Source organism: Cupressus sempervirens, chromosome 10 (genome assembly GCF_028749045.1).
Source record: "Cupressus sempervirens isolate cs-2001-9-10 chromosome 10, ASM2874904v1, whole genome shotgun sequence".
In the NCBI taxonomy this organism is placed as follows: Eukaryota; Viridiplantae; Streptophyta; class Pinopsida; order Cupressales; family Cupressaceae; genus Cupressus; species Cupressus sempervirens.
In genome coordinates this window covers 303,369,437-303,383,230 of record NC_143127.1, presented here as the reverse complement: position 1 = coordinate 303,383,230, position 13,794 = coordinate 303,369,437, and the positions used below count along the sequence as shown (strand labels likewise).

General features: G+C 34.0%; 1 protein-coding gene across 1 annotated transcript; it reads right to left on the bottom strand.

The window, feature by feature from the left end:
* Positions 1–11,189: 11,189 nt before the first annotated feature.
* On the bottom strand, positions 11,190–13,313 carry LOC149533834 (cytochrome P450 78A4-like). Its single transcript, XM_089803763.1, has 2 exons — positions 12,286–13,313; positions 11,190–12,099 (listed from the first exon to the last, which is right to left on the bottom strand). The coding sequence occupies exons 1-2, from the start codon at positions 13,288–13,290 to the stop codon at positions 11,488–11,490; spliced, it is 1,617 nt and encodes a 538-aa protein (XP_089659889.1). The 5' UTR covers positions 13,291–13,313; the 3' UTR covers positions 11,190–11,487.
* Between the last annotated feature and the right edge of the window lie 481 nt (positions 13,314–13,794).

The following is a 13,794-nucleotide window of genomic DNA, read 5'->3' as shown; positions in this document are numbered from 1 at the left end:
GATCTAGATGCTCTTCTAGTGAAACTACAATAAATGACTTGGTAGGTTTGGTTATAATAACCTTACCTTTCTTCTTTATTGGCTCTTCTTCTTTTGATTTATTTTCTTCTGCCTCATCTTCTACATCATCTTCTTTACCTTCTATCTATAGGAGAGTATAACTTTTTTTCTGTAGTTTTTCTATCCTCTTCTTTTCTTTGCTAATTACTTTAGGAAGCTTTATTTCAAGTTCTATTCTAGGTTTGGTTTCATCATAAGTATCGAAATATGTAGCCTTGGTATCTTTAGTTTCATTCAAAAATGCCTCAATGATGTCCTTGGTGTCATTAATGTTAACCTCATAGCTTAGAGGCTTAACCCACACCACTCTAGGTTTGAGTGCTTGAATCTATACCTTATCATAGTCTACCATAAAAACAAACACCATCCTTGTAATCTTCTACAAGTTTCTTGGGAATTATGAATATGTTATTCATCTTTTCCTTTAATGAATCAAAATAATTATCCATGATACTCACATAGTTTTAACCTATTTCTACTATATACTCATTGATCTAGAATAATACTAGTACATCTTTTCTCCATATGACTAAACCTTTTAAGCAGAAAAAAATTTCACAGAGAAGAATAGATAGGTTAAGAGTGAACCAAACTTACACGGGTTATTCTTTGAAGTTCTTATGCTCTACATGTTCTAGTTGAATTGATTTAACATCATATCGACAAAGTCAAAGGACATGTTGTTCTTTACCATTTTGAGAGCTAGATCAATTGCCTCACATGATACGATATTGAGATGACTAGAGCTATAGATTTTATGTGCTATTACATGGATACCATATTTCAGCGCCATGTCAATTATACAACTCATCTTCATACCTCATCCACCCCATTTAACAAGAGTTTTTCTTTCTAGTTTTACCTGAATTAGGGTTTTGGTAGTCTTTGACTTGTTCAACATTGGGAGCCCTATGATTCGATGAATCATTTTCTTCATTATTGGAATAGGATGCTCCAACCATAGTTTCCCATTGTGCACATGGCTAAGGATGAACCTTACCCATTTTATCTAGAAATCTTGGGGCATATGTGGAATGTGGGTTAAACCCTTGGTCTCCAAGTGTTGATGTTGTGGATTTAATGCACCATTCACACATAACTTTTCCAGAGCCTTATCCATATCTAGGGTTCCAATGTCTTGAATTGAACAATAAAAATGTGATTGAATATCATTAACCGATAGTATCTTTGGTGGAATTTATGATTGAGCTCCAATTGGATCAAGCATTTTTGCAATTTTTGGACTTAACTTGAAGTCTAATGCCTTCCAATCAACTCTTCAAACCAACATCTTAGATCCTTTCTTGTTCTTGCTACTAGAGGATGCCATGCTTAGTAGGGTTTATGGAAACACAAAAAACTTCAACAACAAATCACATAGATTGCTAAGATGGACAAAAATTACTCTCCACATATAGATCTTCAAAAATTCAAGGTGACAAATGAATTCAAGTTTTTTTCCTTTTAACATATTTTACATTCCAATCATCATAAATGCTTGGTATGATCACTTACTTGATAATAGACTATCTTTCACTTAGTTTGGTCTTAGTGTTCAATAGAGTCATCCGTGACTCTGTGTCCACACAATGACTTAGTTACTCCTAACGCTGCTCGATAGAGTCTTGCAACCCAGCCTAGCTCAGTAATTGGTGATCCCTTTGCATCTTGAATGCTAATATGGATCTTTCTTTCTAGCTAACTAGAATTGATGTAAGATACTTGCTTTAGCGTCTTAGTTCTAGTTATCTCTGTGAGAGATCAAGTAGAAATTCTTGAGTCACCCAATTCTTGAGTGACATGTTCTTCATCACTCATACTTGTATTTTTAGAAGATTTAGGAATCCATTGCTATCTCATCTACTTTCTGATGTTTTCAGCCTTGGCTTTCTTTTCATCTTCTATCCTTCTATTGTTCATACAATTCTTGGCAAGTTGTCGAAGTTTTGTACAAATAAAACATCTTCTAGTGGTATCTCTTGTCCTCATGTGATGTTTCACATAGTTTACTCCAATGTGTCCAAATTCTCCATAGTAGTGGCATCTACACCATGTGTTATAGTCCCAACCAAATATAGTTTTCACAATCTATTATGTTGGGTTCAATATCTTGGTTTTGCATTCAAAAGATTTGTGCCCATGCTTCTTGCATTAGTGAAATTTTCCTTTAAATTTGGGTTTCTCTTTGCAGTCATTAGCTCTATGACCATGCTAATTGAAATTGTATCATTTTCCATTGAATTTAGCTTTACTCCAACAATTTTTTAATGCTTGGCGTAGCTTACCACAGTGATTACAAGTAGGCTTTTGATTCTTTCAAGCTCCTTGATTGGATGATTTTCTTTTATCTATATATCTAATTCCTACTTTTCCTTTCCATCTATATTGATTTTACTCACTTAGTTTATTCATGTCTATTTGAGATTTCATCATCCTCTCATCAGTTTTCTTTTCAGTATTTAGATCATTTTTTAATATTTCATTCTCTGATCTTAGATTCATGATATTTTAATTTCCATTAGTAAGTTGATCAATGAAGTCTTCCTATTGAAGGGATAGATGCTGAATTTCATTGTTCTTTCCTTCTATCTCTTCTTTTTCCTTGTCTTTTTCTTCCATGACTTCGCACAATCTTACTGGCTAAATTTATCATTCTCTTTTCAACTTTCTAACTTCTTCTTGAAGGTTACCATTATTTTCTAATAGTTCTATGATTGCCTCATTAGCTTCATCTAGATTACTTTCTAAATGAACATCTTCAATTCTTTATTCAGTGTAGAATTTGTCATTCATCTATACTGCAAGATCTTTTTTTCTTTTCGAGGATTGAGAGAGTTCCTCCTTTTCTTTCTTGAGTTTCCCAATAGCCAATTCTAAATCAACCTTTTCATTTTTAATAGCCTTACCAAGTCTAAATACCTCCATTTCCTCTGATATTTGCTCAAGCTATTGAAATTCTTTGAGAACCACAAGGCTTTGATACCAATTTTTGGAAATATAAGATAGGCTAGGTTACTAAGAGGCGACGAGTGAATCAAGAACAAATAAAACTTAATCTTTTCTCACCAATTAATCCTTTATGTGTATTCTGATCTAATTGCATGCATGAAAAATTGAAAGAATAAATACATTTATAACACTTTGGCACACAATATGGTGACCCAAAAAAATTCCAAATAGAAAGTAAAACTGGGGTGGGGATGATACCCACAAGCTTTAGTACTATAGTATAAAATTGGTCAGTTAAGGCTTACAATGATCATTTCTGATGATCTGCCCCTTTAGGAGCAATAAGGATTGCAAGGTCCACCTTATAAAAGGATTTTAAGAACATATATGAAGTACACACTTGGTAAAGGGATTTACAAAAGATTTTTAGGTCTGCCTTGTGGAATGATTTAACTATTACACCTATTAGAATAAACCAAGGATGATCTTTAATTTGCAACTTTAATATTCTGAATGAGATTCCTTTGGAGTGTAATGATCATCTTGCTATGATAGATGAATCTTTGTCGATCCTTATAATATTTGTAGTCTTCCTACTTGACACTTCTTCTCTATACGTATGTTTCTATATTCATACCATATTTCTTTGGATGTGTCACAATACATTACATATATACTAATCCAATTTACAATTCATCAAAGTCAGCTACAACACAAGTTTCACCAACGAACACAAAGCCAACCCAATTGTTGGTGCTTAGATTTTGAGGAAAAACTTGGTGAGGTTTTGATACTTGACAACCATTGTCAATGCTCAGCATCATCATGCACTAGGTAGACATAGAAGCTTGGTTCATACTAATCACTTTCCAAGTAGTCTAAACTCAGTTTGCACTAGTGACTTGGTGAACACTATGAAACTTAGTAGATAAACTAAATCAGCTGGTTGACATCAAGCTATGTGCTCAATACTATTACTGTGAGCTCGGTATAAACTGAATCACTTGGTTGAAATTGCATAGCTTGGTCAACACTAGATTCACATCACTAACGTTGTAAGCTTAGTAAACACCAGAGAACTCAATTTGTACTAAGAAAGTTGGTAAACACTATGAAGCTCATATTACATTGATAATCACCAACTTGGTAGATACTGCTCGGTGCAAACTGAATACTATTTCTAGAACTCGGTAGCAACTGTATAACTTGGTAGAGCCTGATTTACTTGGTTAACACTATAAACTGCAAGATAAACTTGGTAACTGCTAACTATTTAATTAAGTGTATGTGTCAATAATAATCAAACTTAACTATAATGTCAATAGGTAGTGCATACAAAAAGCCTTCTCTTGATGAATTTTCAGCTCAAATCACAAGGGAACGAGCAAAGCTAGCACACATGGGTGAATAGAAGCCTTCAAAGTATCAACATTGGTTAAATGACTCCTCTCCAAAGGCTTCCAAAGTAAAGGGAAATAACCAAGACAAGGATCCTAAGCAACATTACAAAAGTGATGACTACACTTCACAACAGAAGATTGAAAATAAGTCCTCTTCTCATCTAGAAGAAAGAGAGAGAAATGTGCATATTTCAAAAATCTAGGACATAATAAGCATAAATTTTTCCATAAGAAGATTGATGAGCTCACTCATATTCTTCAAAATAACAATATTCATTTTTCCTCATAAGTGTCTATTCACTCTTCTACACATTAGGAAACTTCTACATCTATATCATCACCAAAAGGTAAATGATAAGAACTCATTAGTTCTACACATCCTCAACAAGATAAATACCTTCTTCATTCAGGTGCATCACATCATATGACATCTTATATGGATATATTTTCTTATATTGAGCCTTGTACTTCTCCACCTATATTGATGGATAATAATACATACATGAAGGTTTATGGAAAAAGTTTTATTCCTATGGGAGAGGGTACATTTAATGATGTTCTTTGTGTACCATCCTTGACCACTAATCTCCTTTCCATTTACCAATTTACTCATGGGGCACAAGGTAAAATTATTGAGTTCACTCCTAATTATGTCTATATTAGGGACATGGAAAGTAGAGATGTCATAGTTATGAGATCTATTGATCATACATCATGCTTGTATTATTTTACACATTTTTCTGATAATGATGATGATATTAATGATGTACCTAACCCTTTATCAATGGTGAATTGTTCATGTAAGAAAATTGGACACTTGAATCATTTTATTCTTGAGAGAAGTGTTGAACTTCCTACTCCTCCACCTCCTACTTCTTTAGGTCCACAAGTTCTACTATTCAACAGGATGATCTTTGTGCTTCAAATATTTGGGGGATTATTTCTTGGGTACTCTTTTAGATGAGTCTCATAACTTAGATTTGGTTACTACATCTAAGGGGGTTTCTCTTGGATATTTGTCTACACCTTCTTTGGAGATTGGATTTTCCAACTCTTCAACTTCACTTAGTTTGTCACATCTCATAGGTCATTTTGATGATGTTATAAAATATATGATCTTGGAGACACCTAATCAGTCTTCAAAGATACACAAATTGAGACCTACTTCCTCATTCTTCCCTTTTTGATGGAGGCTTCTTCATCATTATATGTATTTATCTCTTTCTAAGGGGGGACATGTTTCTTGTAGGCATTGCATTATCTTTTGTTCATAGATACTCTTCATTTACATTGGATTTTCTTCATTATAGAAGGGATATCATGTATTCTCATTTCCTTCCTTTGGGGGGGGGGGGGGGGGGGGTCATTATTTTATACACACAATGTATGTAGTTTATAGGGGATATTAAGTAATACATATGCCCATGCATCTTTTCTTTCATCTCTCATTTCGGAGGACAATTTTTCCAATGCCTTCTTCTCTCTTTCTCCACTTTATGAGAGATTGTATTTCATGTATTACATGACATTTCGTACGTGGGTATCTAAAAAGGCAAAGTAGTCAGGACCCATCTTTCATTATGAGTTTAACTACATTCCCCTAAGTTGCACTTAGGGGCGTGGGTGTTGATGTATTTAAATATTCAATAATTACACTTACTTAAGGTTACTTAAGATAAGGTATTACATAGTAGTTTGTCATTGAGACACCTATGAGTATGCACCTCAATTATGAACATGGTGTAGGAGAATTTGACTCTATGCGATCATAATTGTTATGCCAATCTACCTTTAGTGCGCTTATCACATTATTATCCTCATTGTCATGCAGACTTTGTTGCATAATGGAGGATGATCCAACTTTATCTTCTCAAGTAGGTGATATTTTATCTTCTCCTTATGTTTATCTCTTATCACCTTTCCTATTCAAGGAGGCCCATTTTGTGAATTTTGAATCAATCCATTGGATGTCAATCAAGTCCATTATCAATAATATCATTCTTGCATCTTCATGTAATTATCTTGTCAATCTCTTATGGAACTTATCTTGGTCTTTAATTTGATCCTAGGGGTGTTGTAGAGTCACCTAAAAATCTAACAGTATCAAAGGAGAATTTTAAATTAATTTAAAGGTCAATGATACATGACTCTAGATATGGTAAATTTTATCCCTCGTCTCTCTATTTTTCTAGTAAAATATATTTATTTTTGTAGCATTAGGCTTGGTTTTTTTTTATGGTTATACTTCATTTCATTGTGATGGGTAACTACCTTTAACTATCTAGAGATACATGAGTTATTTGTATACTTTTGGGGTCATCATAGTCCCATGAAAACTCACTCTAATTAGCAATTGTTACTACAACATACATTGAGACTTATAGGATGCTCTGGATTAAAGGCTAAAAATGAATTTTAATTTATTTTTCAAGAACTTTATTCATGAGGGTTTTTTTGTGTCTATATGTTTTCTACAAGAATGATGCCATGAATTTTGTAAAGTATTACTATTTGAGATATGTTTAACTAGTCGTATTTTCTATTGTTCTCCTATCAATTTTTGTACTACATAATGGAAATTGATAGTTTAATAAATTTAACATTCTTCATTTGTGTAGCTTGAATGATTCATTGATATAAAATAGGTTGATTGAGTTCTTATTATTTTCCTTTCACTTGGTTCAATATTTTTTCTATCCACATTATCAAGACCTACCAATTTGTTAACTTGATAATACATTCCATATATTCTCCAAATTTTGATGAAATTATACTTGCATTTTAAAATCACCTTGTTGTCATAACATTATTTATAGTGCAATGAGAGTCATGAATTTGTTCCAAAATATTTTGCCCCTAGATTGAAATGTAAGGTAAACTTTTCAATAATATGATTTAGTTGTGTAAGGTCACCAAATAGTATTATAGAGATTCCTTTAAAGAATACATTTATTTTTTATAGGGAAAATCCTTGTATATTGTAGTATCTATTAGTAGTATCTTTTTCATTATGAAGTTTATTTCATCAATGATCACATAGTTGATGTCATTTAACACTTTTTGGAATCATGCAATGAATGATAACATATTTTATGTCCTTTAACTCTTCTTGTAATCTTATCACTGATTGTAATCACAATCGCTAAATTTCTTTAATAGGAATTTGATTGTTCTATTTATCAATGTTGCATGTATATTCAACACAAAAACTCTCCTAGAAGAGTTTCTTAGGAAAAATAGCTTTTTTGTGGTACTATTTTACTTTTGTGCACACTTATTATGTAAGTAATTAAGTAGGATTTACCTAAACCATTTATAATTGAATAGTAATATACAATGTTTTAGTAGAGGGACAATCGCTATATTCGTACAATTATTGCAATTTTTGGTATGACATTGATAACAATGCATATCTTGGAATCTCAATGTGTTTTCATTATGAGTAAACAATCTTTCAATTTTGGGGATCGTATCTTATATTCATGTAATTTATTTGGTACTATAGCATGATCCCACCTATTGTTGCTATCAAAATGGTATCTTCTATGTATCTCATGTTAATTAAGATACTATCTTTTTTGTGACCCATTTACAAAATTAGATATCATTTGTTTATCTCTAATATGTTTTTCATGTTTATGCCATCATCACCCTCTTCTTCTTCTAAGATTTCTACATTTTTGGTTGGGCAATTGATGTATTACACATCATCACTAGTTTCTTTTATTTTCTTTCAATTTGTTATTAGTTTTTTTAGTACCTTCCAATTTATGTTTCATAAGGAACATATAATTATATACTACTTTATTTCTCTAATAAAATATTTTAAATTATATTTATTCTTGTAGAATGTAGAAAAACATTGTGTATATATTGGAAATAGTTTTTACCTTTCTAGTTTTTCTATTTAAATTTGTTTAGAACATGTAGAATAGGAGAAAGATATTGCATATTCTAGTAGAATTATTGTTTCAAGATTTGGGGGTTATTAAAGGTAGATGTAATAAAAGAAAGATTGGATTGGGTTCTTATATACTTTTTATAAAAAAAAAGGTAGGGAGAGGGTTCTAAACACAAAGATACAAATAAAAGAAGGGAAATCCATAGACCATTATAGTAAGGCAACATTCCACAACAACCTAAACCAACATAGAAATAACACCTCCCATAAAACATTTTCTTGTTATTTAGGGAAAAAAATTTCACCATAATTTTAAGTTATGAAACATGACTGAAAATTACAGAAGAAAATTTCTAAAGAATAATACATTTTCCTTATACTCCTATATCATACTTTACAACAATTTTGGATAATTATTTTTAAATGAATATAAAAGTTGGATGAATTTTTTATTGATTTTTGTTATTCTTCTTAATATATTAGAAAAATTCATATATCTTGTCTCCTCTTAAAATATTGTGTCCAACAACATTTTTTGCAACATTTATTAGATCTCCATATCCAACGCTTTTTAAAATTATTTATTTATTTTATACTTATTTAAATTTCCCATATATTCATAAACTTTCTTCCAAACCTGATGACATGTAAAGGTAGAAATATCTATCTATTTCCATGAAGCTCTATATCAATACTTTAGTTCTTAGAATTATTTTACAACCATTTCCCTATTTTCATTTTGAATTCATTTTGACATGGTAAGTATCTCTTAATAGATATGAGAAGGATCTATGTAAAAGATTTTAGCTATGACTATCAATAACTAATTGTCTAGATGAGACAAAAGTACTGAGTTTGTTTTGTACAATACATCACAAGTGTTTAAATACTCTTGTACATCTAAAACATTATTTCTTCTCTTTATAATTTTGTATTTTTCATCTAGTCAAGTTTTTCCAAATTGGTGTGGATATAAAAGAATCAACAATTAGGAACAATTCCTTTATTTTTGCCACTCATACTAGATAAATTTATTTTCACTAAGGATTTTTTAAATCATCTCCTAAAAAAATATCACGAATTCTTTGTGGTTATATAATAATTATATTTTTCATTAAACAAAATTAGTTTTTGAAGGGACCTTAAACGCTTTACATCTACAACATATAGTTAAAATAAAATAACTATAATAAAAGATTAAACATTAAGTAAACAAAAATAACAATAATAAGAAAGTAGATCATTGAAGATCCTATATATTTTTATGAAACTTCCACTATTTCAAAGCGATTTTCGTTGATGTTACAAAATTTATTAAAAAATCTATTCATGGGAGTCTCACCATTGTCTATAATTTGAAAATTGGTAGTTTGACCAAGGAGAGAACCATTATTCACACGAAGAGAAATATTATTGACATTAAGAAAAATATTATTGACATTAAGAGAAATATTATTCACATTAACAACAACATTGTTCTTTAATTTTGAAACTCCATTTGGGGACCTAGATTAGCCTTCAAAAAGGCCCAATGAAGATTCAACTTGGTCATTCAAAGCTATTCTCCATTTTTGTGTGCCTTAATATCACAATGATCCTTAATTTTTCTATAACTATAGCAATAGAATCCTCCAAGGTTTTGATATGAGGTTTACACCCCTCATTGATTGTGTTGGATATTTCTTAAATATTAAAATAAATTCTGTCAATACCACGTTGGTGTGATTGGCAAGTGCAATAATAATTTTTTTTCGCGTGGATGTCATGTAAAGGGCCAAGAGTAACTAGGTCAAGTGCATAGCTTCTTAAGTATTGTATTATGCATAGTTGTTCAACATATATCTCTTTTGTAATTCTTAGTGATAAGGTTGATGCTTCTCAAGATTGGTCTAATACTTCAGTATATGTTTCTCTTAAAACTTCAATGAAGTCATATTAGTTGAAAGATTTGAATTGAATTCTTGAAACATATATTTTTGCTTCATATCATTAGTGTGATAGGAACTTATAGCAGCTCATGGCACCAATGCAACTTAAGCCTATGATTGCATTTTCCTAGAAACAAAACCAAAATAACTTTATTTTTGACAAATATTTTTATCTTAATTTATTGAGGAATACCAATGGTTGGTACTTCCAATTATCTATAGTAGAGATGTATTATGCTTATGTATTATTTCGAATGGCTTGAACATCAAACACTAAGGCTTGATTCCTATTCTAAAAGTATTAAATAGTTAAAGTTGACTTATTTTTTCAATCTTAATTTCTTCTTTAATGTGTAATTTTTAAGAATAGCCATATTATTCTCAAAAAAATATTTTTTTTTGATCCCATGTTCAACTACCATGACAAAGTCGAATAGTCATTTTTGTTGGTTAACTACTTCCCTTTTCTGCATTATCCAGAAAAAAATAAAAGATGAGAAAATGAAAAGAGAAATTTTAATCGTTACACCTATAATGGAGTCATGTGCTCATATTTATAGATATTAGAAGGATGAGGGTTTTGTGGCAGAAAAGTGTTGTATATCTACTGATGTAAAAATGTTTTCGTTCCTGAATTTCTAATAAATTGGTGCTCCTTGTAGGGGATGATGTCATCAGTCCATCGTGTATAAATATATGCAACTATTTTGGTACAAATGATATTATACATTGATTGACTTGAGTTAGGTGAGCAGTGTGATTATGCATCTCTAAACATATCTTGAAAGGAAGGGATGGTGCTTTCATATCTTGAATGCTTCGTTCATATTCATAGTGAGTAATTTCGACAAAAAATCATTCCAATATGATGTATTTCTCAAGTGATCGAACTGTGAGAGTAATTTAGAAAACAACTGCATGTCCCATAACAACAGAGCCAGTAGAAGAAACTAACAAGAATCACCTCCATTAGTCTATTATTCTATACGTATTACATTACACCAATCTCCCAGACTTTTGTAAATAGCAACGTTGAATGTACAGTGATAAAATAACACTTTGGCAAACAAGCTTTAGACAATCCTTTGAAACAATCCAATAGTTGGACAAACTTATATGCTCCTCCTTAATTGGCAGCAGACTATCACTTTAAAGAAAAGTACCTGCAGACTATTCTGTAACATCACACTTCTAGATTATTATAGTATAATAACTGTGTATGGTTGAGGTTATAAGAAACAAGGGGAGCTCAATTAGGGTTCGCAGCAACGGGAATTGCAACAAGGGGTGTGGCCATTTCGGATGACAACTTGAGAATCTCGGTGAGATGGACGTGGTGTTGGGGAGAAGGAATCCACTTGTAATGGTGGACCAATTTCGCCACCCACAGATGAACAGTAGCTAGTCCCAGGGCCTTTCCCGGGCACACTCGCCGACCCGCACCGAAGGGCGCAAGCCTCAAATCGTTACCCAGAATGTTGACCTTTTCTTCGAGAAATCTCTCCGGCCGGAATTTGTGAGGGAACGCCCAGATGTGAGGGTCGTGAGTGATGGACCACATGTTAACCATGGCTGTCGCTCCCGCCGGAACATGCAACCCGCCGGCAATGTCAACATCCTCCGTGCACAAGCGGGCCCAAGACAGCAGAGGCCCAGGTGGGTGCATTCTCAATGTTTCTTTCACTACCGCTTGCAGGTATGGAAGCTTTCTTATGTCCTCGTCCCGCACGCTTCTCTTCCTCCCAACGACTACCTCCAATTCCGCCCGAGCTTTCTCTTGTATTTCTTTATTCAATACCAACTCTGCCATCGCCCACTCTGTGAGCAAAGCAACCGTATCTGTACCGCGGAATATCATCTCCTGCACAAGAGAAAAAGTTATATTAATTACTAGGTTTTCCATGTTATTACTAGGAAAACGAATTAGGGTCATCATACACATCATGATGTTATGTACATTTCTTACCCATGAGAGAACCGAGACTACTTATTAGGGTTTCCTTGTTATTGGTAGGAAAACATATAACAAGATGATGTATTGGCTTACCCAGAGAACAGCGATCATGTCGTCGTCGTTGAGCTTGTCATGTCCTTGAAGCGAAAGGAGCACGTCCACGAAATCTGAATCGGCCGTGTCTCTCGGCAAATTCGAGTGTCTATGTTGGTCGATGATGTTTTGGACGAAAACCCTAACTCGAGGAACAAGTTGAGCACAACGGGCATGGATTCGCTTGGGGTCAAAAATCCGCAGCCATGGCAGATGATCGCTCCAATTGAACGCACCCAGCAGTTCAAACCCTTCCTCCACCATCTCCCTCACCACCCTGCCATCTCCATCACTATCAAACCTCACACCGAACACGGTCCCCATGATATTACTCAGCGCCGCATTTTGGAGATGTGGACGGAGCTTCACGGCGCCCTTGGATGCCCACTCACTGTGTATATCGGACAACATTTTGAGACAGTCCGCTTGACGCCCGGCTTCGTGCACGGCGATTCTTCGTGGACTAAAGAGATGAGCAGAGGAAATCCTACGAAGCATTCTCCAGTAGTCACCGTTGGGAGCAAAGCCTATCGCCCTTCCAAACATGAGCTGCTGAGCAGATTGTTTGAGTGGCCTATCCGCAAAGCTAGGGGAAGTCAACACCTCTCTCGCCACTTCTGGATCCGAGGTTATTACTACGCGGGTTGAGCCCAGGCTGAAGGCCATCAACCTTTTTGCCTTATGAATAGAGGCCAAGTGAGCAAGTGCACGATGAGCATGGCCGCCGCTCATTTCCATTAGACTTCCAATAATGGGCCATCCCCGGGGCCCTGGAATCTTGTTCCTCCTATTGTTTTTCCCGGCCCATGCACATCCGCCAGTACTCCACCAGGAGAGGATGACTCCACAAAGCAGAGCAGCAAGCAAAATTACAAAGTAGTACATCCAATGCATGCCTTGAATGCTATCGGGGGAGTAAAAGTTAGGCCGATTGCAAGCCAGGGGAAGTATTGCATATACCCACCATCCCACCACTTCACTACAGCTCGCACTATGGCTCTCCATTTAGGTTAAACCCTAAAAAACTAACAAGCTCAACTCTGTGCTTTGGGTGTTTGCCTGTCTGGCTTAAATAGGCGCTTTGCTGGTTGAACAGGTCCAAAATTATGAGGGCATCGGGAGGAAAGAGGTGGGAAATTTACAAACGTAGTGCGGAAAGAAAAGTAGGTGACAAAGCGTAGATTTGAAGCCCCACGCGGATTTGACAAGGAAAGACCGAGAACACAATAGAACAAACAAGCGTTGAAAGCAAAGCAACAGGTATCTTTTAGATCTCCAAAGAATCTCAATTATTTGAATTGTTTATCTAAGGTGGACTAATCTTTCACACGACCAAAACATTTATTTTCCCTTATTAAAATTTCCCCAGTTTTGTTTTCTCGAAATGATTTCTGCCACTGCAACTTCCTGGCATCGCTAATAAATCTATTTCCTGTTGACTACAAGCGATTGTAAGAACTTTGACCTGCATTAACATGGTTGGTTCGAATAAGAAGTGATAATTTCCTG

Coding starts and splice junctions, on each gene's coding strand:
- LOC149533834 (XM_089803763.1), bottom strand. CDS start 13,290: ATGGAGAGCCATAGTGCGAGCTGTAGTGAAGTGGTGGGATGGTGGGTA. Junction 12,100..12,285: donor ACATGATCGCTGTTCTCTGG/GTAAGCCAATAC, acceptor TCTCTTGTGCAG/GAGATGATATTCCGCGGTAC.